The sequence below is a fragment of the Catharus ustulatus genome, chromosome 12 (genome assembly GCF_009819885.2).
Source record: "Catharus ustulatus isolate bCatUst1 chromosome 12, bCatUst1.pri.v2, whole genome shotgun sequence".
NCBI classification, from domain to species: domain Eukaryota; kingdom Metazoa; phylum Chordata; class Aves; order Passeriformes; family Turdidae; genus Catharus; species Catharus ustulatus.
In genome coordinates, this window is record NC_046232.1 from 2598614 (window position 1) to 2625208 (window position 26595).

General features: G+C 51.5%; 1 protein-coding gene across 3 annotated transcripts in view; it reads right to left on the bottom strand.

Moving 5' to 3' along the window:
• Positions 1-26595, bottom strand: part of ZNF609 (zinc finger protein 609) — a 49328-nt gene that overhangs the window by 2335 nt on the left and 20398 nt on the right. For 2 of the 3 annotated variants that reach the window (XM_033070992.2, XM_033070993.2), the window contains exons 2-6: positions 11540-11765; positions 3889-3976; positions 1188-3543; positions 390-756; positions 57-232 (exon numbers count right to left, since the gene is read on the bottom strand). In XM_033070992.2, coding sequence (XP_032926883.1) covers positions 57-232; positions 390-756; positions 1188-3543; positions 3889-3976; positions 11540-11765 — 3213 coding nt within the window. Of the gene's footprint in view, positions 1-56; positions 233-389; positions 757-1187; positions 3544-3888; positions 3977-11539; positions 11766-26474; positions 26478-26595 lie in introns of all 3 variants that reach the window. The other variant, XM_042779685.1, reaches the window with a different exon arrangement.

Below are 26595 nucleotides of genomic sequence, written 5' to 3' on the forward strand. Positions count from 1 at the left end.
GGATCCAGGGACTATCCCACAGAACTGGGCAAAGCCAGCGCCCTGCTGACCCTCACCGTGGGTGATTTGCTCTTGTAGTGGCTGGCATGCTGCTGCAGGATGTCCAGGGCCTTGGACTCTGAGCTGGATTTACAGCTCACGCTGGGGCTGGCTCGGGACTTGTCACTGTCATCACTGCCGGACGCCTTGCTCCCATACGGAGAGAAGGAATAGCTGGAGGGTAGGTATGATCCTGGGGGAAGAACAGCAGTCAGGGCACCAGGAATATTCCGGCAGCATAGCAGGAGCATGTGGCTCTGTATGTGTGTGAGGATGTCCCACAGCCATCCCCCACCCTGAGAGCAGGGACAGCTGGGAACAGACACCCCCTGAAGCCCCGGGCTCCCTACCTGGGTAATTCTGCATCATGACGGTGGGCATGGCACGGTAGCTGGGGTGGTTGGGGTCGTAAGACTGGCTGTAGGAGTAGCCGTGCATGTACGGGATGTAGGACTGATGCTGCGTGAGGGGTGAGGACACGGGAACGTGGACACTGGGCCTGGGGTCCTTTCCCACCATGCGAGCCTCCTCGGTGGGGGTCAGTTTGCACTCAGAGCTGGTGCTCTCCTTCCCGTCCTCCTTGGACGAGGCTTCTTTGCTTCGATTTCTTTCTTCCTTCAACTTTCGGTCCCTCTCCTCTTTCCATCGCTCATCCTCTGTCTTGATGTCCGAATACTTTGCCGGGTACACATAGGTCCACATCCGGGGCTCGGCTTCCTGCAAGAACAACCAGCCATCACAACAGCTGCCTCCCCCTGGTCCTGCCTGTCCCAAAACCAGCCTGCCTTTGGAGGAAACTGGCAAACCCCACTCCCCTTCCCTGGGCTCTCCTTGGCCCATCTGTGGCCTCTGCTTCCCACAAGAACAGCCAACCACCAGAGCAGCTGCCTCCCCACAGCCCCACCCTTCCCAAATCCAGGCTGGGTTTGGAGATCAGCAAACCCCACTGCCCTTCCCTGTGCTCTCCTTAGCTCGTCCATGGCCTCACAGCCCCACCCTTTTTCTGGCCCCAAGGCAATCTCATGGAGTCCCACCACAAGCAGAGGACAACATGTGTTCTCTGAGGTGATGGCCCCAGCAAAGCCTGGTGAGAGGCTTCCTTTAGGAGCAAACCCAAAGCTGGGATGGCAGACAGGGCAAGGCATTACCTGTCTGTACCAGAGAACAGGGTCCACCTCTGCTTGCCGGCCACACTCAGAGCCAGCCTTTGTCTCAGCCGTCTCCTTCCCTAGGTGACCAGCCTCACTCAGCTTCACCTTGAGCCCCTCGGCAACCTGGCTGCTGGACAGTTTGGATGAATCCTCCAGTTTGGGGATGATGACGGATTTGGCTATATCAGGACCTCCCTGCTCCTTGGGCTTGCTCAGGCCTGACTTGACAAGGTCCGTGAGGCTCGGGGCTTTGGTCAGTGTTGGGGGCATGGGTGGTTTCTGCTTCCACTCCTCTTTGAGTGCCACCTCCCTCTCTTTCAAGCCCAGCTCTGCCTTCTTCTCCAGCCCTCGCTGCTGCTGCTGCTCCAGGCTCTGCCGCTGCTTCTGCTGTTCCTCGTACTGCTGGCGGTAGGCAGGGTTGGTGCTCAGCAGGTGAGTATGGTAGCCCTGCTCACTGTAGCCGTAGGGTGGCACATAGGCGTACTGGTTGTAGTAGAGGGACTGCATGTACATGTTGGGGCGCTGCTGGATGACCGAGGGCTGCTGGCTGGAGCCACTACCAAGTTCTGCCTTCTTCTCTTCACAGCCTTCATTCTTCACCTTCACCTCTGGGTTCTCCTGCTCCTCGTCCTTCTTCAGCTTCAAGGTCTGTGTCTCGGCTGCAGACTGCCCACCAGGGTTCAGGGGCCCTGGGCTAGCCTGGGGGTAGCCAGGGGAGTAGTAGGTTTCAAAGCCTTGGTAGAAGGGAGACTCCTTGCTCTGCGGTTGTGGTGGGAAAAGAGCTTTTTTGGCGCCTTCCTTGACCAGCTGCTCCGGATCTTTTGCCTTCACACTCTCCAGCTTGCCCTCCCCATCCTCCCCAGCATCGGAGATGTCTGAGTAGGCAGGGCTGTTGGTCTTCACTGAGCTGGCCTCTGCCCCATTCTGGGTGACAACATGCAGTGGGGTCAGGGCCTGGGCTGGATTCGTGTTCTCCAGCCTGCTGGCCCCGCCAATGGAGGGACTGGGTGCATTGTCAGTGAAGCTGTAGATTTTATCTGCCTCAGCCTTGATGCTGGCAAGCCGGCTCTGGTGGGGATCAGATGAACCGTTCAGCAGCGCCTCACCTTTCATCCCCAGCTCACTGGATTCCCCCCGGAAAGGACTCTTACCTTCCTCCACTCTGCAGGCTTTGCCAGGAGTCAAAGGGTTTTCCACCTCTTTGGGCTCTTTCTTCTTCTTGTCTTTCTTCTTCTTCTCCTTGGAAGGAGTGAGGGCAGGATTGACAGTAAAGGGCTCTCCCATCACTGTAGGCTTGGGCTGGATGGGTTTGAGCTGGGGGCTGTTGGGCATGGTCTGGACCACAGTTGTGGCGAGGCCAGCGGAGGAGCCGGGACTGGCTGTGGTGAGCGTGGCAGTCTGGAAGGTGTAAATCGGCTGTGGGGGGATAGCTGGTGCAATGGGTCTGGCAGACTTCAAGCTTTTGGAAGGAATCTTCTCCTGTTTAGCACCAGAGGCCTTTTTTGACTTGTCCTTATCAATGCATCGCTTCTCCAGAGAGTCAAAATCATCATTACTCGTCTCATCGGCCACCAAGGGACCATCCTCAGAGCCATCATTGGACAGAGCACCCAGATCTGTGTCCCCTTCCCCACCTACCTTCTTCTTGCAAGGGACCTTGGCACTGAACTTGCTGGATGGGGAGGGGCTGTGTGGTTCCATCAAACGCACCTTGGGGGTGGCCGAGCGAGCAGGTGAGAGGGAGCCCTTCTGTGTCCCAGCAGCCCCGTTGCAGCTCCCGACATCTGCATGCAGGGAGGGCTCCTCGCCATACTCACTGTCCACATCTGCCTCTAGCTTGCTGTCATCATCCGTGTGTGCATGGGCCTGGTGGTACTTCAGCCCATTGATATGCTTGTACTTCTTGTTACAGTTGGGGTGGGGACAGTCGATGAGGATGGGAGAAGGGCAGCTGCGCTCCAGGACAGCTGGCTCCACCTTGACCGTGGCAGGTGGCACTGTGGCCGAACCCATTGAGTTTGTGCGGATGCGCTTGCTGCCCTTGGAATCCTCCGAGCTGGAGTTCAGATCCATGTCAGAGAGAGGTTTGCTCTTCCGCTTGGTGACAGAGGAGGGACTGGCCTTCACATCCTCAGTGGTGCCACCAGGCGGGGTGCGGTGGTCCGAGGAGTTCTGGCTGCCCCGGCGCCCCTTGCTGTTGGCTCCTGCCCGGGTCTTGCTGCTGCTGCTGGTCCCCTTGCTGTCTGAGGCAGTGGCCGCCTCATTGACCGGTGTGTTGCTGTTGGGGCGCATGCGCTTGCCCCTTCCTCGACCATTGCGCATCTCCAGGTCACTGGTGGGAGAGTCACAGAACCTGCAGGGAGGAGGACAGAGAGATGGCTGTGCTGGGCTGTGCTGTCCCCAAGGCACAGTGGGGACCCCTTACTCCCCTCACTACCAATCCACAGACTTCTCCCTCTACTGACTGATAAAGAAAAACCAGAGAGGTCCCCTGGGATGTGCTAAACCATCTCCAGTCCCCAGGACAAGGGATGTGTTACTGTAGGGACAAAGAGTCATGGGAGCAGCTGGGCTGGGCAAGGGGGAGATGCCAACCCCTGTGGCAGCCCTGAGGGCACAAGGTACAGTGTCTGGTGGTGGGGGCCCACAGAGGGCCAGATTTGCCCTCGGAGCCCAACAGAGCCCCCTGCCCACTTACCGGGGAGGTGCCCAGTCATGCTGCGTGCAGTCCAGCAGCGTCCCCACGTACGTCTTGTTCCTCCAGGTGACATTGACCACCAGCATCCCTGCAAGGTGAGGGAAAAGGATCATACAGGGCCAGGTGTGATTCCATGGTGCCAGGAACCTGCTCCTTGAGATGGGCAGGGTGAAGAGCTTAGCTCTAGGGTTGAAGGAGGGTAGACAAGGGGTCAAGGGCTCATAGAAGAGGTAAGACATTGGGGTCAGGGCTGGAGAGGCACCAAGATGGAAGTTGGAGACTCCCAGCTCATCCCTTCCCTTGGCATGTCTCACCTAACCCCTCTTCCTGTTCCCTACTTTCATGGGATGTTAAAACACAGTGACCCCCAAAGGGCTGTGGGATTTCAGGGGAGACCTGAAGATCCACATTGGCTCCATGTGTGCTCAGGTAGGGTAGAGAATGTGATCTCCAGGGAGAAAGAGTTGAGAAGTCACTAGGAAAAATGCAGAAAGCCCCTAGTAAGGCTGTGGATCCCAAAGTGGAGCTGCAGACCCCCCAGCAGGGCTACAAACCAGCATGGCCATGAACCTCATGACCCTCTGGGAAAAGCTGCTACTGCCACTAGATGGCAAGCTGAGCCCAGCATTCCTGCTCAGGCGACCGTCCTTGGCAGGAAAACCCAATCCTGGCAGAATAACCTGCCGCTGCTCTGGGCCATTTTGCTTCAGCACCTCCAAGGGCATTCCTCTGCCCTATTTCCATTTGGAGAGCCATCCATCATCTCACCATGGAGCAAAGTCTCCGAGCATTCAGAAAACATTGGAGCTTCAGCTTTTCCACACTAATTCAGAAGAGGAAGTGCCTGGCTCACACCCATGCTGAGGCCAAGGTGTGCATCTCTTCTGGGAGGCAGAGAGGTCTTCCACAGCATCCCTCAGTGTTGCAGGGTCTCCTCCTTGCCATGGATCACTCTGATTTCCACACAACTGGAGCAGAGTCTGTTGTGCCAGGCACATTTATCCAAGCAAGGTAAAAGTCAGTAATGCATTTGCAAGGGTTGATGAGTGCAGCAAGATATACGGCCCCAGGAGATGAATGGAGCTGAGGGAGCCCGGAGCAGCTGCGCCTGAAGTATGTTTATAAATCTCAGCCCACATCCCCCGCCGTGCTATGCCAGCAGCCAGCTGCAGGCTTCAGCATGGATAATACATGGAGCCAAGACCCAACACGTGGGACTCCTTCAGAAAGAGAAATGAAATGCGGACCTTCTCTTTCTCCTTCTCCTGGGAAATGGTCCAGCAGATCATGGGAAAACATGGGGCCAGCACACGGCCAAGAGCCACAACCAGCTTATCCCAGTGAGCAAGAAACACTGGGCTCTCCCTTCAGAGGCAGGTGCTGGAGACCTGCCTTAACAAAGACATGGCCAGGATGTGATGATGGAGACAACCTGAGGGAGAAACCAACTGCTGGGAATCCACAGCCTCATGCACAGAAAGCTCAGTGGGAACAGTGGGATGCTGGTTTCAGGCATCCCAAAGAGGGTACACAGAATGTGGTCTTCTGTTCTTCCTAATGCAGCAGTTTTTAGCAGGCAGGAGTCTGTCCCCCTTTTCTTAAAACCCAAAGAAGCTCTTGGCTACATCCTGCATCCCAACCCAGTCCTACCATTCCCAGGACACCTCTGGAGAGCTGCTGTGGGATCCTCCCAGGAGTTGCCCAAGGACCTGAGAAACAAGCAGCACTAACCCAGGCCCCATCCCATCTGGTCCTTCTGCTCTCCCCACCAGTTCAATCCCTCTGAAGGCAGGGAAGACCATGTGAGCCGCTGGAAGTTAATTGTATGGCAAACCACTGGAGTCTCTTGTGCATCCTGGAGCCAACGCGTGATATTAGAAAGAAGGTGCTGGCATTTTTCCTCCTGTCCACCACAGTCATAAGAGAGAGATGAAAGAGGAAGGAGCAAAACGAGCTGGCACCGTCTCTCCTTCCCTGTTGGAACACCAGACCTCCAACACACACCAGCCTATATTTAACCCGCTGCAACCAATCATTCCAAATCCTCTCCTAATCCTCCAACAATAACCCAGGACAATTTAAACCCCAGGATAGATCCTAAGCGGCTTTATTCACCCATTGTGTCCCCTCCCACGGCAGGATGATGAGCAGGCACAGGCATGACAAGGGCAGCAGTGAGGAAGTAATGCTTTTGCATCCCCAAGAATGCAGATGCTCTTGAACAGAAGGAATCCCGCTTGGGTAACTCCCATCCCACCTGGTTTTATGGGAAGGTGACATCTTTGAAGCTCTTAACGAATTGATACTACCCAAATCTGGGAGTAAAACACTCGGCGTCCTGCTCACTAAGTGCTCACATCAGAGTTGTATCCTGGCTGGAAAAATTAAGGGTTGGTGATGGTGCAAAGATGCCATTCAGGAAGGCAGCGCATGAGAAAATCCTAGGATTATGTGGGATGGAGGGCAATGCTGCTGTGGGTACCAGGAGCCATTGTAATGGGGCACATTTCCCTCCTTTTCAAAGATGAATCCCCCAAGCTCAACCAAAAACATCTCCATTAATTCCTCCTCCACCTGCATCACTTCCAGGATACCCTGGCTTTGGGATGCCCCTTCTTCCATTAATTTCTTCCCCAGCTGCATCATCTTTGAAAATATCTCTGTCAATTCCCCTCCAGCTGCATCACTTTCAGGATGCTCCAGCTTTTCCATAAGCCCTGCCCATGTGCAGAGTGCCCAAGCTTTGGGACACAACACCCAAAGCTGTTCATGGCCATCACACTTCTGCCAGGAGACAGACACCGCAGGGCTGTCCAGCACAATTGTCACCTCACCCAGTGAGGAGAGATCATTCACCAATTACCATCATGGGCAAAAGAGACTCACCCTGGGGAAACTAATTTAATTTATTGCAGATCAAATCAGAATAGGGTAATGAGAAACCAGACCTTAAAACATTTTCTCCTGGCTTCTTCGTAGTCTCAACTTTACTCCTGATTTCTACATCTCTGCCCCCAAACAGCACAGGGCTATAGGGAATGGGGACTGCTTTTTCTCCCCTTCCTAAATACATTATCCTAGAGGCTCTGCCCTCATCGCTGATAGGCTTGCCCTTAGCTGACCTTGTCCAACATGGGGTAAGTTTCTTGTGTCTTCTCACAGTTCCCTCTCTATCAAACCTCGACAGGCAACATGAACACTGTTTCCCTGGCAGGGCCAGAGGGAGACAGGATCATCCCATCAGAGCATTCAGGGATGGATGCTCAGATGGTACATGACTGTCCCTGGCCATCCAGCTGCTTTGCAGGGACTGCAGCACACAGAAAGATCACTGCCCTGGACTTACAGGAGAGACGACTTTGGTCTCTTCACAGACCTGTTTGACAGAGCGCCATGGGATAGAGCGCTGGAGGGAAGTGGGACCCAAGGAAGGTGGCTGACATCCAAGGATCATTCCTGAATTCAGGAGTAATGCATCCCAAGAAAGAGAAGTCAGGTGGAAATGCCAGGAGATCTGATGGATTAACATGGAACTCTTAGAGAAACTCAAACACATGAAGGAAGCCTGCAGTCAGGGTAGCCCACAGCTGAGGGGTTCAATCACTTGTTTGCCTTGATCTTCACCAGCAAGTGCTTCAGCCACACCACTTGAGATGGAGGAGGCAAAGGGACTAGGAGAAGCAAAAACCATCTGTAAGAGAAATTCAAGGTGCCTAAGTCCATGAGACCTGATGAGATACATTCACGGTTCCCAGGGAAACTGGCAGAGGAAGACTCTAAGCCACTATAGTGGCCACTAAGCCACCTGTATTTGAGAAGTCTTTGCTCTTACCCTCCCATCTTCTCCTCCACCATTCCAGGTTGGCGTTGACCCAAGGTCAGGTCTAGCTGGTAGTGTACACTGTTACTCAGGCTCTCCTGCGGCCATGTTGGTGACACCGTCCCTTTGTTGAGCCTGGCTTGTGCAGGGATGTTTTATCAGGATGTTTTCAGTGGGGAGCAGCTGTCTTGGGAGCTCCCCTAGTGCTGTTGTATAATTCTGATCCTCAGAAACTATTAACTGATCTGATCACACCGGGAAGCATTGCTGTCTTTGCTGCCTCAGGAGCTGCCAGGTCTCCTCCAACCCCCTCCGTGAAGCTGGTGTGACCTGGCTTGGACCATGCCACCTCACCTCCCCACGGTGCCACACCAGTGCTGGTTGCAGCAAAACAAACGCAAACCCTCTGAGCTATGAGGATCATGGTGTGACCGCACCTGGAAAACATCGGCACGCTCTACATCCCTTCCTCCAGCTCCTTCCTGGGACATTAGTGGCAGGTTACCCATGGCTCAGATTTCTGCACTCCAGACATTTGGATTGCTCTTTGGCAAACTTCTTGTGAGGATATGATGGAGCACAAGCCTGCCCAAGGTTGGCACATGCCAGTGTGGACGTTTCCTTGCTTGGATCAGGAGAGAAATGAAATAAATGGGGATAGAATAGAGAAGGAGGACCAAAAGCCCAGAGCTACATGGTTGGTGGTGGGAGCCCTCTGGGACGCTTTTATCAGGGCTCATGGACTCATGGCAGATTTTCTAGTGGGAGATGAGGACAAAGTTGGTTCAGGGCAGGAAGGACCTGATCATTGGAGCTTCATGTTCCCATCTCAGATGGACTTGTCCTTCTTGTCCAACTTATCTTTCCAAGCATTGCCAGGTTGTGGTTTCAGAAGCTTTTCTCCATGATTTTGCAGCCCCACATGGAGAGGAGAAGGCTGGCTTCAAGGAGACCTTAAGAGTCCTTTCCAGTGCCTCAAGGGGATCTAAAAGAAGGTTGAAGAGGGACTTTTTGTAAGGCCAAGAAGTGACAGGCCAAAGAGTAATGGCTTTAGCTGAAAGAGGGGAGATTTAGATTGGATATTAGAATAAAAACTCCTTCCTGACAGGGTAGTGAGGCCCTGGCACAAGTTTCCCAGAGAAAGCTCAGGCTGCCCTATCCCTAAAAGTGTTCAAGGCTAGGCTGGATGGCACTTGGAACAACCTGGGCTAGTGGAAGGTGTCCCTGCCCATGGCAGGGGGTGGAATGAACTGGGCTTTAAGTCCCTTTGAAATCAAACCATTCCTCAGCTCTGTGATTCTAAACTTGATGCAAGCCAAGAGCTATTCCACTGCTCTGGGTCCTTCCAAGCAGTCCAATGAGGCTGCTACACCTCAAGGAGCAAGGGGAGGGATGGATCCCTCTGGAGATATTGAGGAGAGTATTCAGATGTTGGAGCACCTCATCTGGCTTTGCAGACAAGCCTGTAGTGTAGCTTTCTCCTCTGTATGCTTGCTGCATCCCTGAACACTTCACAAGCTCTAGCATTCAACAGCCAGATCCAGCATCGCCCTTGACTCCATCTTTGACAATGGGAAGGTAGGGGAGAGATGCCAGGCAAAAACAGGGACAGCTCCCCAATGCCTTTTCACTCAAGGACAAGAGATGTTGTCTGACCACAGCCAAGACACGCAGCAGGCCCGAAGAGACCAAAGGCAGTATCAGGGCTCGCCTTTGTGCAGGACTGGATGTGAAATCCTTGCTCTCAACAGCAGCAACCATCAGCAGCCAGCAGAAAAGGATCTCTGTGTGAGTTCACTGAATTACCACAGACTAAAAATATCTGAGCTATGGGAAATCACAGGACACCTCCAAGGCATGCTCCAAAATGGTGGCTGCGGATGTGAGGGGTAATGCGGATGGACAGGGAGACAGGCATGGTGGGGTGAGGAGCAAGAGAAAAGAACAGCAATCGCTCCCACGGCAAGGCCTCTCAATCAGGAATTGGCAGGGAGGGATGCTCTTGTGCTCCCTGCCTCAGGGATGCTCAGCTCATCCATCCTGGCACAGCCACTGTGACCCTCTCCTGATTTCCACCCAAAACCACCATACAAGGCCCAAGCGCTCAACAGCTTTGCAGCTTTGCTCTCAAGCAGCCCTGGGATTTTCAGGGAACTCTGCAGTTCCAGGTGAGTGAAGTCACACCAGGACACCAGGCTCATGGGACTGGGGAGATGAGGGAGTCCCACAAGTGGAGGGTGCCAATTTTTCACTGTGCTACTGTGTGTCCCAAAACCCAGCCCAGCCGTGCCTCAGTTTCCTCAGCTGAAGGTGGTGTATCCTATAGAGGGACCAGGCTCTTGGAAACATCGATCACACAGTGCTGGTGAGGTGGTAGATCAGTGCAGACCTTTCACAGGTTTCTTCGGAGCAGATCCACCCTGCAGATCCCCTGGCCCTGGCATGCACAGAGCAGGGCTCCCAAACTCTCCTGCTTTGTGTTTCTTACATATGACATCCTTCTGCCTTGAAGCAGCAGAAAAAATGCACAGCTCCCAGCTGCCTCTATCAGGGTGAATTTTTTTTCCCATATGGGATGAACAGTAAAGCAGAGGAGTGTGGAGGTCCCCATCCCAAGCTAGATATCCCAGTCTTCCCCAGCACGCTCCATCCACTGCTCTCTTCCAAAACAGCTCAGGTGCTGTTTCAAGATGCTTTTTCCAAGCGGAACAACTTCAGTGCTCACATCAGCAACCACTGCAGCACTTAGTCCTGCACCAACCATGGATTCAAAACCAGTTTCCCAGTAGGAAGAGAGAAAAGGTAAACTGGGCCCACCCCCACCTCCCCAAAGCATGGGACAAGAAGAGAACCTAACTGGAAGCAGCTCATGGGAATGGAGATTTCAGCTCAGCTTCCATCGCAGATAATAGTGTCAGTGAGGAGTGGCTGGGAGGAAGACAAACAGCTTCATTCTCCGCACAGAACAGTAATGGAAGAGTGGGAGCAGATTTCAAAGAGCAGCACATGGATACCTCACTGACATGACCCATCAACCAGTCTCCACCACCACTGCTCTTTCTCGAGAACCTTTGTGCTTCTGGACTGTTTCTGCTTTCAGACACAAACACAAGCAGCCCACCCCTGCCTCCCAAGGCAGAAACCTCCAGCGTCCCACTGAGGATAGAAGGAAGGTCAACTTCCAGCACTTGCCATGGGCCACTGAGCCACCTATTCATTCCCTGTGTTTCTTGGCAGAGCCCCAAGAGCAACAAAAACCCATCAAAGGACCTGGGAAAGCAAACCAAGCTGTGCACGGATGAGATGAGCTTCAGTGGAAAAAAAAGACTGGCTTGGTTTGGCAAGAGAGCCGAGAAGCTGATCTCCCACTGAGTCAATTTCGAGAGCTCCGTTGAGGTTTTTTAATCCAGCAGGAGATTTCTGCCGCCTCCCAGGATCTGAGCGTTTTTGTGACAGACCTGCGGGTTGCCAAGCAAAAATGAAGTCAACTCTGTCGAATTCCCATGCCGGCTGACACGGCCTTTCCCTGGGCATCTCCAGAACAAGTCAGCTCTTGTCAAAGGGCAGAGAAATAGCAGCTTAGGTTTTCGCCTGCTTTCTGGGCAAAGGGATAACGCAACACATGGGACTGACGCAAGTATTGGCCCATTACTGTGTTTGCTGGACGGCTTATGGACTGCTCTCACACGGCTCCTCTGTCCTGACCACCCAACTGGTGACAGGAAAGCTCAGGACATGCCAAAGAACGACACAGCAGGGACATGGGAAGAAAGGGACTGCCATAACTCCCCCGTGACGCTGTCAGAGAGCAAGAAGCTCTGTGACACTCACCGTCCTCTGTCTCCTGCCAGACGATACCCTCCAGGTTCACACTGGTCCCAGGCTCGCAGGGGCCCAGGCACTCGGGCTCGGTGGCCAGGGCCACATCGCAGGTGTTCACCCCCACCGAGCGGGTGCGTACCATGATCTGCTCACACGGTGACGAGATGTCGTTGTTGACGACTGGGACAAGGAGGTGCAAGGGCAACACTGCAGGCGTAGAGACTGGAGATTCCATCTGTGGGGAAAAAGAGACATGCAGTCACCATCAGGAATACTGTTGGGAACACAGAAGGGAGACAAAGTATCAACATATTTACATTCCTGGAGAACCTCAAGCTCAGGACTGTTACCTTCAGTTCATGTCCCACACCCCATCAGAGAACAAGGATCTCACAAGGCTCTCCTGCCCTGGCATACCCATACCCATGTAACCCTGGGGAGCTCTGTAGTCACAGAGATCACACCCACAAGTCCTGTGCAGGAATTATGTGTGCTCCTGCTTGAAAGAGCTCGTGGCAAGTTCCTTACAGACAGTTTCTGTAATCATCCCTGGTGAGGATGCCTCTTGGCTATGGCTCAGATGTTAATGCAGTCAATGACTTTGGACCCGATGGCTCACTAGAAGAGCTTCTGCTCAACCAGCAGGACAGGACAAACAAGTAGCAGACTCCCTCTGGCTCCTATGAAAACCAACATCCTTCTCCTTCCAGAACTACCCTGTGACCACCTGCAGACACAAGCGCTTGGATTATATCCTTCTCTATGCAAGTATCTGCTTCAGAGCCTGATCCAGCCATTGTGCTCTCTTTGCACATAGAAACCAGATCCCACAGCCAGAGCTGGGCTTGGAAAGCCAACAAGCCAACATGCCAAGTGGAAGCCTGGCCAAGCCATACTGCTGCTGAGAAGCCAAAGTCTTTGGCTGCTTTGCCACGCAAGCAGATTACAGCAGTGTCAGGAGGAGGATGGCTGATGGGCAGATTCTGTGGCTGGCCAAGGCAAGGGCAGGGTGGAGACCTTCCCATCCTTTGGGGTTCATCAGCCAAGCCAGCCGTGGCCACCACCCCTGCACCTTGGCTTGCAAGGACCTGCAGCAACTCTGGGTCGAGTGGCTCCTCTTCAGCTTAGACCTCCTCTCTTTACCATTTGTGATCTTTAGACACTGGATTACCTCGGAAGAGAAGCAGACTGAGGAAACTCATCACATCAGCAGGAAGTGCTGACCTGGGTTCCAGTTTCAAGCAGGCCAAGATTCCTCTAGAGCACGCAGTTCTACTCCCAGACCCCCTAAAACTCTGCTGAGGGAAAACAACAGACCTGGAGAGCCCAAGTTTGTGGCTATCAAGTGTGGACATGGGCACCAGCTCATGATCCCTTCCAGCCTTGCTGCTGACTCCCACCCTGGTCCTGACCAGCTGCCAAATTTGCCTGCTCCCTCTCTTGCTCACACACCTCCATCCTTCAAGAAAGGGAAACAAGTCCAGCAGAACCTTGCACGTCCAAACTAGCTGCCCCACCCAAGAGGGTGCCCACAACCACAGTAAGTGCCTGGAGCATCCCACCACCCCACCAACTCCTGACCCACAGATTCTCTTCACATCCCTGGTGACACAAACCTCTAGACAGAGGAGCAGAGAGAAGGATATCACATCCCAGCTCTCTGAATAGGGCAAGTGGATTTGCTCTTCCAGCAGAACACAAAGTTCTTTTTCTCTACAGCCCTCTCCTTGTCCTGCATCCATCCTCTCTCTAGACAGCTCATCAGAGCAACATGCAGCCCACTCGGCACTAAAGATGGCCTGGAGATCCTGAACAACAGTGGTTGAACCCCACAGCCCCCTCCCCAGCAGCACAGCTTGTTATCCACAACAACCTCCAATATCCCACCAACAGAACCAGCTCTCCCCCAGGAACCCATCTCCAGACCATCCACCTCCAAGGCCACCCTACAGCCACTGGCCCAACTGCACCCCATGGAATTCAAGAAAGGTAGTTTTGGCATAAAACTACCAGAAGGCTGCCAGAGGAGCTTCCAGAAGACTCCCACAGGAAAATCACCCCCCCAAAACACAGCAACCTCATCAGTAGATCCAGGGCAAGATGCTCCAAGGAAGCACGAGGCTTCTTTGAAGGGGCTCCTCAATGCCACATTCTGCAAACCACAAGTCAGTCTCCAGCAAAGGAAGAGCCAGGGAGGAACCAGGCAGGGCCACCTGGCTGGGGCAGGCAGCAAGAACAGCCCAGGGAGTGGCAGGGCTCACTCGCCCCCATTGCCTGGGGAGCAGTGGCTGTGTGTGCACATTGGGGACCTGCTGAGACCATTCAGCTTCCTTCCACTCTGCAACAGAAACCACAGCGCAGCACAGGAGCGTTTAATTACAGTTCCAGCTCTGCTAATTATCGCCCGGTCACATTCGTAATCTGCATTATGCCATGGTGCATAATAAGCAGCTCACTGAGATCTCTTATAAGCAAGGCAGCTTGATGGGATTTCATATCTCACCCTGCTCTGTAACAAACAGCCTCTTTCAGCAGCTGTGGGGAGACAAGGCAGCTCTCCTGCTCCCTTGCCCGAAGCTCCAGAGCAAAAAAAAAGGTTCAGGATGGTTCTTCAAGGGTGAGGGCAGGAGCAGAGGTTCCCCACTGGGACACAACCAAAAAAAGCTGAAAGCCATGCTGGAGGAAAAGACATACGGATTAATCCCTGAAATTCACCTCTCCCTCTACATGTGTCTTATCTCTCGTTGCCATGTTCTTTTCACCCTCCTGCTTTCTGAGCAAGGTCAGGAGATGCAGGATGGCTGGGAGAGCCCTACATTCCATGGGGCAGCTCCTTTGGCTGCTCTTCCCCTTCGAGGGAGAGTGAGAGCCCAGGACGATGCTGGCCTGGGGGTGGTGGGCAGCACTCACACCCCACAGCAGTGAGTTTCACATCACCTCCAGGGCTGTGCAAGTCGAGCTCCCCAGCTCCAAAAACAAGCCTTGTACCTTCCAGCCACCGCCTCATACCACTTCTGGGCCCTAAATCCCACTTGCAGAAATAAAATTTCTCTTTCCATTCTGGGTAGACTCTAAAATTAAATACTCACTACACTCTCACTGCTGGAGCAACCTGGTGTGTCTGCAGCCACTCCTGTGGGAGTTACATGGGGTGAAGCTTCTGTGTGCTAGTGCTGGCCATCCATGTCCGCCTGCCACTGCCTCCCCTAATGAAAGCCCTTTGTGTTTCTGGTGGAGGCTTTCCCATCACGAGGAACGTGCTTTCACCACCGCCAAGGACAGAAGTGGAATGGAGCCAAGCCTGGGCAGCAGCGATCAGCACAGACTCTGCTCAATGGGGAAAACACAAATCCACTGAGAGTCCGGGGTGATGCTGATGGTGCCATGGGATGCCAGCCCCTGGGGGGAATAATTAAAACCTACCCCTCAGTATAGCCCCCCAGGAAGGTGGGACTGGGTCCCATATGAAGGGAAGCATGGCAGTGGGTGCTGGCATGGGGAGATACACACAGAGCAGTTCCTGCCATCTTAGCAACACTGGTTCCTTAGCATCAGCTGCCCTCGAGGGGACATCACAGCAGCAAATACTAATGAGAGAGTTAGAAAAAAGCAAACCAAAAATAAAAACACTCCACTGATTCTAATGCGACTCCCTGGACCATCCAGACTGCAATAAACAAAGTCAGGTAAGAAAAATGCATTCTGGAGAGATAAAAGCCAAAAGCAATGCCAAAACCCGAGAAGAGAAGAGAAGAGAAGAGAAGAGAAGAGAAGAGAAGAGAAGAGAAGAGAAGAGAAGAGAAGAGAAGAGAAGAGAAGAGAAGAGAAGAGAAGAGAAGAGAAGAGAAGAGAAGAGAAGAGAAGAGAAGAGAAGAGAAGAGAAGAGAAGAGAAGAGAAGAGAAGAGAAGAGATATCTGTGATGCATCTCCAAGGGCAGAGAGGGTGTGAAGGTGTAAAGTATCCCCAGATCTGCACTCCATCTGTCAGTCAGGACTTAGGGTGAGACCATCATAGCATCTGAGATGGTTCTAGGCTCCAGTATATCCCACATGAGAAGCTATGCAGCACATTTTTCTCACCTACAAGGTCCTTCCATTCCTACAGACACGGAGACAAGAAAAGCCAAGAGGGAGCCTTGTTACGGGTCACAAACTCATGACTGTGTGTGTCAGGAGACAGAACATGGACCAAAGGTGCTCCATCACAGAAGCATTGCTCGAGGCTTGCAGTCAACACATCCCACGTCACTGACCAGCTCAGCACAACCTTTGGGAGCTTTGATGTTCTTACTCCTGTGCTGGTCTGTCACTACATGCCCCACAGCTTTGCTGTTTCAGAGTAGGAGCTGGGACCTTTAGCTTCCAGCTCCTTGGAGAGAGATCCCCAGGGAGCAGATCCATCCAGGTGACAAGCATCTTTTGTGGGCACCTCTAAACCCCAAAATCACAGCACCACAGTGCCTCTTCCCCTCTGCTGACCTTGGCAGGAATTTCAAGTCTTCTCCAACCTGACCCCCAAAGCTGGGTATGCAGAGCCTGAAGATAAAACCCCTTTGTTGTCTCTCGTGCCCACGACATCTACAATTCCATTTTAAATCCACCTGCAAGCAGAGCTCCCAGTCATGTCCCCTAGCAACATCTGTTGTCATCCCAACAGATGGGACATACTGGAGGTACTTAACCCCAGGCCATGCGCAACAGGCTCCAGAAGATCCCCTCCCCAAATAGTGCAGCTGCCACTCAACACTGACTGTTTGCTGGCTGGATTTCTCCAGCAAGAAAGCAGCCAACAAGAGCTTCCAACAAACACTCACATGCAGGGAAATAATGGTGGCACAAGCATCAGGTCTAAGGACGGGGCCAGGAGTGTGGTCTGGGGCACTGATCCCCGTACTGTTGGCCATTGCTCCTCCCTTTTGCTATAGCAGGAAGTTGAGGTCACTGACATCAAGATGTGAAAAAAGGATTCTGTTCTAGACAAAAATCTCCCTTCCCTGGATAAACACAAATTCAAATAAACAAAGCCAGTTATTTCTACAGACCATAGGAACACTTGGGGAATATACTGGTTCATTAGCTGGCAAATCTGAGCCCACAGAGCAACAAGGCAGTTGCTCCAAAAAAAAAAGGATTGACATTTGCAACAGCTCCCCCCTACCAAGAAGGGCTAAATGCCACAAGGAAGGATTAATGCTTCCATGTGCTTCCACGTGTGCAGAATGGAGTGGGCTCAGCACTGCACTCCCTGAGTTCACTGCCCAGAGGAGACGAGCGAGCATGGGACCTCCAGGACAGTACCATCACCAAAGAGCCAGGCATTTCAGATGGGAAGTAAGGAGTTTTAAGGAGCAGAGGTCCCAATTTCCCAGCTCCAGGGGTCTTAGCATCCCTCTAAAAAAAGGCTGAGAGGCCAATTCCCCACCACTCTCCTTCAAAACTTGTTCCCAGTGTTCTTCACCATCTGCTCCCACCTGTCAAACTTGGGATTCAGGGCATCTTGGCTGTTGATGCCAAGGTGTAATGGGAATGCTCTACCTACAAAAGGTGTCCTTTCCTGGCCATGCCAAACACCTGTACTCCAACTCTGAGATCTGGGATGGGGGCTTTGCCTCCATCCATGCAAACCCCTTCCCTGGCCAGCAAGACCCTGCAAAATAGCCAGAGTAGATGGTGGCCAAGAGGATGGCACAATGCAGCACAATGCTGGGGTTGGCAGCACATTCCCAACTCAGACTCATTTTTATCTGGGCACTTTGGGGTTGACCTGGCTGAGGAAGTCTGTTCTGCCCACAGGTGAGTTGGTCACAGGAACCAAAGCCTGGAAGAGGATATCTGCATAAAGACCACAGTCCCACCACCAGCACCACCAAAACTGGTCCCAGTCAATGGGAATATCGGGGTGAGACATCCCACCCAGTGACGCTGGAGGTACAAGCTCCCACCATGCCAGTGATGGGGGATTCAAACACCCGGTTATGCAGACAGCTGGATACTATCAACCTCAGCCACACTGTCGGAGAAATGCAAATACAACCCAGCATGACTTACGATGAGCTGCTTTCCCTCCGCAGGAGGGGAGAGGAATAAAATCGCTGCTTGAACACAGCCAGTCTTATCTCACTGCTTGCAGTGTTTTGAGATCAAGAGGAGGCAGACACTGCAGAGGCACAGTCTTGCATATTACCGTGTCTTCAATAAAGCCAGGAACAGTATCTAAGGCAGACATGCTGGCACCAAGTCACCTGCTCCAACCGCTTACAAGACTATCAGATCTGCTCCTGGAAGGGAAAAAACGGTGTCTCCAGCAGGAGAGAGGAAGTGAAGAGCAGTGATGAAAGGGGACAGGTGACATAAGTGAGAGACATGGAAAATAAATCCAAACTGAGACTTCTGTGCATTGGTCCCACCACATGTCACTGGGTCTCTGTTCAGCCATGATCAACCACTGATATCCCACAGATGGGTCATGGGTCTCCTTATTTATCAAAATGTGAAGCAGCTCATTTGGTGGGGAAAAAGGGAAAGATTCCATCTGAAAAAGCACTGGAGATGTATCTGTGTCATGGGAGAGCAGGGATGATTAGAAACACAGAGCCTGACCATGGACAGCTACAAGCATCCTTCACAATGACCAACCCAGCCTCCAGCCCCTTCCTCAGCACTGCTGCTGCCATGGTCACCATTCCGACCTCTGGCAGCACTGCCTGAGCAGGAGAGCTCTGGTGACAGCAAGTGACTTCCCACTGGGAACACAGGTCTCCCATTACACCCCACAACCTGCACCCATCCTTCTTTCAACACAGCTATCACAGATACATGGTTGACTTCTCATATTGCTGCTTCCTGCATCTGCATGCTCCAGCATTCCCTGTACTGCTGACACCAGTCATGTCTCCTGCAAGTCAGGTTTCTACATGGAAGAAGCACTGTGAGGGAAAGTCTTGCTTTTGCTTATTTTCTTTCCCCCAAAATAAGAAGTCAGCTGCATCCAAGGATCCGAGCAGTGCCCAACAGCTGCCATTAACAGCACTTGCTGACCAGCACATTTAAGCAGGCAAAGGAGAACATAAAAGGTTTCACAAGCAGCTCAGCGCATTTATCTCCCAGAAGGAAGATACAGATCCATGAGACCTTTCACAAACCACGGGCAGATCCACCCACTGTTAAGAGCCATCTGATAACCACAGCTCCACAAACCTGGCCAAATGACACAGAGGTTGAAAGAGCCAAACTACAGACATCTCTAAAACCTGAATCCACAAGGCAGGCAAGAGAAATCAGATAAAAAAACCAGAATTTTCATGGCAAGTGGCTTTAACCTGCCTACAGCGTCTGCCTTGTGCTACACAGCACATTGGCCAGCATCCTGAGCACCAAGCACAGGCCCCACCACCCAAGTAGCTCTAGGGATGAAGAACATATTGCAGAGCTTGGCATCTCCATTTCAACAGATCAAGAGACAAATCTGAAAGAGGCTGACAAAGCAGGCTCATGGAGACAGCAAGAACACAAAAGCTACTAACAAACTTTGGCCAGGATCAACAACCAAGGACTGCAAGCCAAAGCTGACACTTGTTAGGTCAGGGCTGAGCACAAGAAGCTGGCACAGAAGCTCAGCTCTCTGTTAAGGAATAGCATGGCTCTACCTGCCTGCCTCAACCTTTCCTTCAGTTTTTTCATCCATTTTTTCCTCTACCTCAGTCTCACAAATCTAAACCCCCAAAACACTGACAGTGGTTGCTAGGCCTCCAGCAATTAATGCCAGAACACGGCTATGCCTGCACACACACCCATATACATACCCACAATCCTACATGCAAACTCAGAGCATTAATAATTCAATCACTTTTAATTAATGCTTATCCAGGCACAAAGTCCTTACCTATGAAAAGCTGCAGTACATAGGAGTCAATCAGAGGGGAGACAGCTTGGGATTTACAAATCATTTCAGTACAAAATTGGATTCTTGTAAATGTAGACCAAGACTTGAAGAAAAAATGAGCTGGCCTCAGACCTGTCTCATCTAGGATGGGTTCCTCTGCTTGCTCGGTGCACAGTGCAGGGACCAGTTTTGTCCACATCCATCCCAATGTCCAGTGCTCACTTCCAGGTGAGAATGGACAAAGCCACTGTAGCCACTCTGTCACTGTGGACCCATTCCAGACAACGCAACCACATGGGTGGTTTTATTACACCAGTAAGAAACCAGTTTTTAAACACAAGAGTTGTTGTGGTAAACACTTAAAACACAAGAGATGATGTGGTAAAAGGCCCTGGTGTTTTCAGAGCAGAGTTGATAAAGAAGAGATGGACTGTGGGGTAAAAGATGGGCTTTGGGAGTGTTTTGATCAACCAAGCTGTGCATGTGGTGTGGGGACAGCTGGACCTTCCAGAGCAGGTAAAGCTGTGGCATTGGGCTGTGCCTCCAAGGCCTCAAAAAAGACCAAAAGTGACAAGTGTCACTCACATTCAGAATCACCGTGCATGAAACAAGGGGAATATCGAGTTACAGACATAAATAAAACAGTCAAGCACCATCCAAAGACGATCCTTTCAGTGACATAGAAGGGATCATCTGCATGATGCCATCTTAATATCCCAGAATGGTTTGGTTTGGAAGGGTCCTTAAAGCTTATCTCATTCTATTCCCCTACCATGGGCAGGGACTCCTTTCATTAGTCCATTCATGACAGAAAAGGACACAAGAGACAAACTGAAGGAAGTTCAGAGAAGAGACACAAAAATAACAAGGCTGAGGGGATTGGTTTGGAAGAGGCGATTAGAAGAGCTAAATATGGATAGCTTGGTTCAGTGACAGCTATGTGGGGACACAGCCATAATCTACAAATACATGGGAGATGAAAACATTAAAGGAGAGAGAGGAATTACGCAGAGGATGATGCAGAGGAGCAAGGAGGAAATGGGATGAATCAATGAGAGGGATATTTAAGACAGACATTGGCCACAGCTTTCTGGCAGGAAATTTGTTCCTAAGTACACCAGTATTTTCCAAGTGAGAAAATCCTTCATCCTTCCATTGCTCTGCTCCTTCTCTCCTTCTTTCCCACAACCTTCCATTAATATCACACAAAATATATCACTGCCAGAGCACCCCCTAAGGGCTGCTCACCCCAGATCCATCCTGTGCCAGGCTCAGAATCACCAACAAATAACACTCAAGGTTTTCCCAAGAGACAGTAGCAGTCCTTCTCCTTTTAGAGAGCCAACATCCAGTAGCTTTGGAACTGTCCAAGTTCAGATTAGATTTGCCAGGTATTGGCAGGGTTTTACTTAAATTTTGTCAGTTATCTTTTCTTGATGTTCTTCCACACTGCAACCATGATAACAAGCCTCTTTGATGAGAGAGCACCTTCAACTCTACGGTCCACCTCTGTGGGAGGACGGTTTGTAAGGACAGTGTTGAAGGCAATATCCTCCAATGAATTACAGCTGTGCTGATTACTGAGGAGTGGAAACAGCCTTGCCTGACCCACAAGGATGGGTGTTATAAAAGAGCAGGTTAGCTAGTTGTCAGCTGGAGATGGAGTTTCTTGACTGTGAGGGAGAAGGGTCATGCAGTTGTGCAAGGGACAAGGTAAGATGTTGTGTGAGGGACAGGATGGAGTCAACTGGTCATGCAGAAGGGAGAAGGAAACTTGCAGAGAGGAGGGAAGGAGTCAGTGTTGTGTGGAGCTGCCTGTGGGAAACTCACAGAGAGAAAGCATGAGGAATTTTTAAGACAGTATAGGACAGACACCAGTGTCAGTCATGCCTTCATGCTCACACCTCCATGGCTGGACCAGGAGGTTCATGGCCAAGCAGATAAGAAAAAAGTCCTCTTATCCCATCAATCTCTCAACAAATGGCAGTGGCAAGATGAAGAGTCTTCTAAGCAGTTCTCCTGCACAAGAAACTGTCTGCCAACGGCTGAGAGCATTTGGTCCCAAAGGTTCTGTGGATTGTGGATGAGAAGCCAAGCCAGATGCTCATGCCTGTAAAAATTGTTTGGGGAAGGGGTAGGAGGGAAGGAGACAACACTCAGTCCCTGCAAAGCAGGGTGCACCTCCTGAGGCACCAACACAGCTCCTGGAGGTCTAGTATGGGGAGGGCACCAGAGGACCAAAGCTGCGACACTTTAGTGGCACCATGAGAAGCATCATGTCCAGACCATGGGGTGCACATAGCTATGGACTGGGGGAACAAAGAGGCAAATCCATTCATTGGATGCTTCTCCCAGAGACTTTCCATCACATCCCACATACACCACGAATACAGAGCATTTCTACGCATGGGTTGTAGCCAGGTACTGGTAGCTCCTGGAGAGGCTCATTCCAGGGTGAGACACACATATTTCAGATGCAACAAGCAGCAAAGTCTAGGAGGAATTTCAGACCTATTTATCCCTCAGGCAAAAGGAGACATCTTCCTTCCATCTATTTAGTATTAAAAACCTGCTTTGGTATGATGTGCACATCCCAGCCCCCACAGGCTGCATGTTTAGGAAGCCGCCCACTTGGCTCTCATCTCCTCTTCTTTGTAGATTTTGCTCCAGTTGCCAGGAGAGAGAGCCTGGTGCTTTCCAGACACAAAGCCAGCTCTGTTCCATGGCCTGATGGGGAGGTTAGAAGAGAGAGCAAGAAATGAGCCAAATCACATGATATGAGGATGTGGGTGAAGAAGACGGTGTCACCACATGTGTCTCATACCAGTGGCCACAGAAAGGGAACTGGTATCTGGAATGTGCCTCTATCTCCCAGCACACAAAATGGAAACCTCATGCTAACACGGGAATGACAAATGTGCTGCATCCCTTGTCTGTATCAGACCCCATTCCCCAAACCCCAGTTTTCCAGCAAATTCTTTCAATCACATTCCTTTTAAAATGGCACAAGTCAATATTTATATTCTGGTTGATAAATGCTGGGATCACCCCAACCCTTCAAGCAACAGTCTGCACCCATGTCCATCAGCTCCCATCAGGAACATGGAGGAATCAGTGCCTGCAGGACACAGCAAATTCCATAGGAAGTTTTTCAAGCCAATTACCAAGATTTTATTAATTACTGAAATCAAGATGCTGCCTCACTATTCCTGAGCAGATCACTGCCTGGGCACTGACCCCAAAGCAGCACAACACATGCTCATACGGCTGTGAAATCTCTAGACGAGCTATAAGAGGAGCAAGAGTGAGCTTTCCACGTGAATCCACAGGCTCCCATCATCTACTCTCACTCTGGACTTTAATTCCAGCCTTGGGGATGAAAAGCAGTTTTCCTGTCTTTGGCTCAGATGCCTCTTGGTGCCTCTGCTCTGATCACAGAATCACAGACCAGTTTGGGTTGGAAGGGATCTTAGAGCTCACCTAGACCCAAGCTCTCACTGCAGGCAGGGACATTTGCCAGGAGGAGGCAGAGCCAATGCCTGGCTGCTGGACACAGCTGGGCTGTGATGCCTGAAGGTCTCACCTGGTAGGTTTTGTGCTGACGACCAGCAGCCGCCAGCGGTCGAGCAGCAAGGCTTGGGAGGATCGATCGCTCCCTGCAGGGAAGCTGAGCAGCCGGGGAGAAGAGGAGCTGAACCAGAGCCAAGCCAGACTGGAACTCATCACCTGCAGGCCACCTACAGCCAAGGAGCAGTAGAGCCACAGTGGGGCTTTCAGCACATCTCAGGGAGCAGAGGAAGCTTCATGATTCGCATCACAGGACTGTGGCACCTACAGCCATGCTCCTCCTGGAGTGTACTCCATGTAAAAATGGAAAAATAGCTTTAAGTAGCTGCTTCATCAGCTCCTCCAGACCATACGAAGGGGAAGAGCTGAAATCCAAACCAGCCTCCACCAAACAAGGAAGGATGCTGACACCAGCCACGGCTGAAGCCTTCTGCTAGTCCAGTTAGCTCCAGGAAGGTTTTTAGCCTCTAACCTCACATTTCTCAGGCTAAATGCAGGGATACCCATGGGTCACCAAATCCCAGCTAACGAGAAATTGGTCCCCTTTGCCACAAAACAAAGCAAAATGAGGGAGAAAACAGTCACCACTGAAAAAACACTATCCAATGCCAGCAGCCACTATGCTTCCTTCCATCCAGCAGCACTTTAGACAGCACATAGACATGTAAAAATGAGATGCCAGGGGCTGGTGGGCACACAGATCAGGGAGTAGCAGGGCCGAGTTTATATTCAATCAACACTGGATTTTTAGCTGGCATTCCTACAATAAGGCAAGGATACTGCTGGAGTTGGACCCATCATAAGCAAGCATAAATCTTCAAAAATTTCATTTCTTGCCCTGCCAAAATTTTTTTAAATTACCAGCCAGCTATTGCAGAGAAATCCTAGTGGCATGAGGAAGAGTGGAATAATAAGAGAGTTTTAGCCCCAAGGATACCATGCTCAAGTATTGGGGTTTGCTGGCCACCACGCACCCGAACCTGGTCACACATCATTAAAATTCAAACACTCCCCTGTGGGGCCAGAGGAACCATGGTGCTCTCAGCTCAAACACACAGCCCATGGAGGATAACACAAGACCCGTTTGGAAAGACACAACTGAGTCATAAATCACCACCTGGAAGGTTTCTATGCCCAGTAAGGGAGGCATACATAAATAGAGGGCAGGAATGGGGAGTACCAATGCTGCACCATCCCAGCCAGCCAGGGAAAGCAGCCATAAGCTCGGCAATGGATTAGCCCACATCGGTCATTAAGCATCCCCATGCCTGCAGGCAGAGGGTCCTAGCTGCAGAGAGCTCTTCCAAGACAAGAAAAGTCAACAAGGAGCTCAGCAAGCTGCTGGCTACATGTATCCATCTCCTCCACCTTCCCTCTTGCTTGGGTGAGAGGTGGGAAAGGATCAGGGAGCTTCACATCTTCTCTCCAGGGCTTTCCATGCCCAACGTTTGGCTTAGAGAGACGATGAAAGAGCCATTTTGACCAAGAAATGGTGAGGGTTTGTGGTCACATCCATAAAAAGAATGTCCTCAGCACAGAGGAAGCCACCACCCCACAGGTCCACGTTTCGAGGTTCTTTGGGAAGATGGTACCACAGTGGTTTTTGGCTTTTAATTCTTAATTAGTGATACATCTCTTTTTTATACTCCAAGATCTTGGAGAGTTATAAGAAAAAATACAGTCAAGGCAAATAGGATAAGTAGGATACCAGAGTCCCTCCCAGGAATGCCGCTAGATCATGTCATGATCTAATTACCAGCGGGACAGTCTCCCACAACCTAGTCTGGAAGTTCCAGGACCCCTGTCATGGTTGTCCAACAGCTTTTGATACCTCCAGCCTGAAGCAGCCAAAAAGCATTTCTGTCTGTAATAAACCCATCTGACCTTTAATCACACATCTCTCCTGAAAACACAGCAGTAGCATGTCCATACACATCCTCTACTCCCACTCATACCTGAGGAAAAAGAGCAACAGCTTTTTATTGATAACAACCACACAAGATGTCGTTTGGACAGAGGGAGAAGGTTCCCATTGTGCCAGCCAGCAGCTCTGGGATGGCAGGACATGCTAACGAGCTGCTGGTTGGGCCTAGCAGGCACTGGTCAGGGGAAATCAGGACTTTGTGCAGCTCTACCACACCCAGGAGCAGGCAGGAAAGTGCATATGAAGGCAAGAGATGGATAGATGGATGGATGGATGGATGGATGGATGGATGGATGGATGGATGGATGGATGGATACTTGTGTAACCCCTGTGCTCAGAGTGGTGTTGGCAGCAGAAGTCCTCCTTGCACACCCTTCCTATCATTTGGGATCTCTGTCAACATCTGACCTGATGCTGGCTTTTACCAAGCTAAAGCAGATGACTGGTGCCTGTCTGAACACCAGTCAGGTCTTCTCTACAGCAGAGACCATGGCAACGTCTCCTAAACATCACATAGCTCATGTGGGGACAACCAAAGAGCTTCCCAAGGGCCTCCAAGAGGCTGCTGGTAAAGGAGAAGGGCACAGCTGATACAGCAGATCCCAGAGATGCTTTGTGGCCATGGAGACTAAAAACCAAACACTAGCACTAGAAGGGTAGTGTCTCAGAGAAGGAAGTTGATGGCTGCAGGGATGAAAGCCTGAGAAAAGCTGCACAGGCACTAGGAAAGGACCTGTGAGTGGAAGGGGGCTCAACAGGATTTAAGAGTTGAAACTTGGTAAAAAGCCTGGAAATCACTCCCTTCAGGAAGAAGGATCATCATGGGACAGGATGAAGAAGGAGACCCAAAAACATTCCTGGATATGGTAACAGTAGTTAGGCAAATAAGCTAAACAAATAAGCATGGGAAAAGCCAGGGGGACACACCAAAACCAAGGGTCAGTGCTGGTGGAGAAGTACTGACACCCAGAGGAGCAAGTGAAAAGACAGAGGTGGAATGCAGCTGGGATCATGCCGAGTACCGTGCCTTGGGCAGAGCTACCCAGTCAGGGAGAGACAGGGGAGGCAGCTTGGCAGAGGGAGAAAGCCTTTTTCCATCACATCAGCAACTTCCCACCCAGAGTGGAGCAAGTGCCCTCTCTGCCCTCTGTGCTGGCAGTCTCCACAGCTGCCATCCTCGGAGGTTGCTGAGCCAGGGGGTCCTGTTCCTTCACCTGAGCATCTCCCACGGTCTGTGACTGTCATTCTCTTCCCCTGAAAGCCCAGAGACCATAATTCATTGCTCAGCTGGCTTTAACTGCTGCGCAAATGACCCCCAGCCTGGCAAGACATCCTGCCCATTAATCGTCACCTCAGCCTGGCAGCTATCACCGTTACACATCAGCTACAGGAAGCCAGACAGTCTGCTCCAGCCTGTTTGCATCCCTGGGAGTGCTAGGAGTCATCTAGCTACCTCCTCAGGCCAGGAGAGACAGCCCTGGCTCAGCCACTTTCCTTCTCTGGGGACCACTGCTATGGGCATGAGCCAGCCAACGTGGAGACCTGCCCTTTTCTGAGCCAGCAGCTCCCACCTTCTCGCACACAGGCAGAAGAATATCTTGGAGAAGGGAAGCAAGAGCCACAGCTGCAGACACATCTGGTTTTAATTGCATCAGCAAACCCTAAGCAATTAATGGCAGCGAAGAGGAGGAG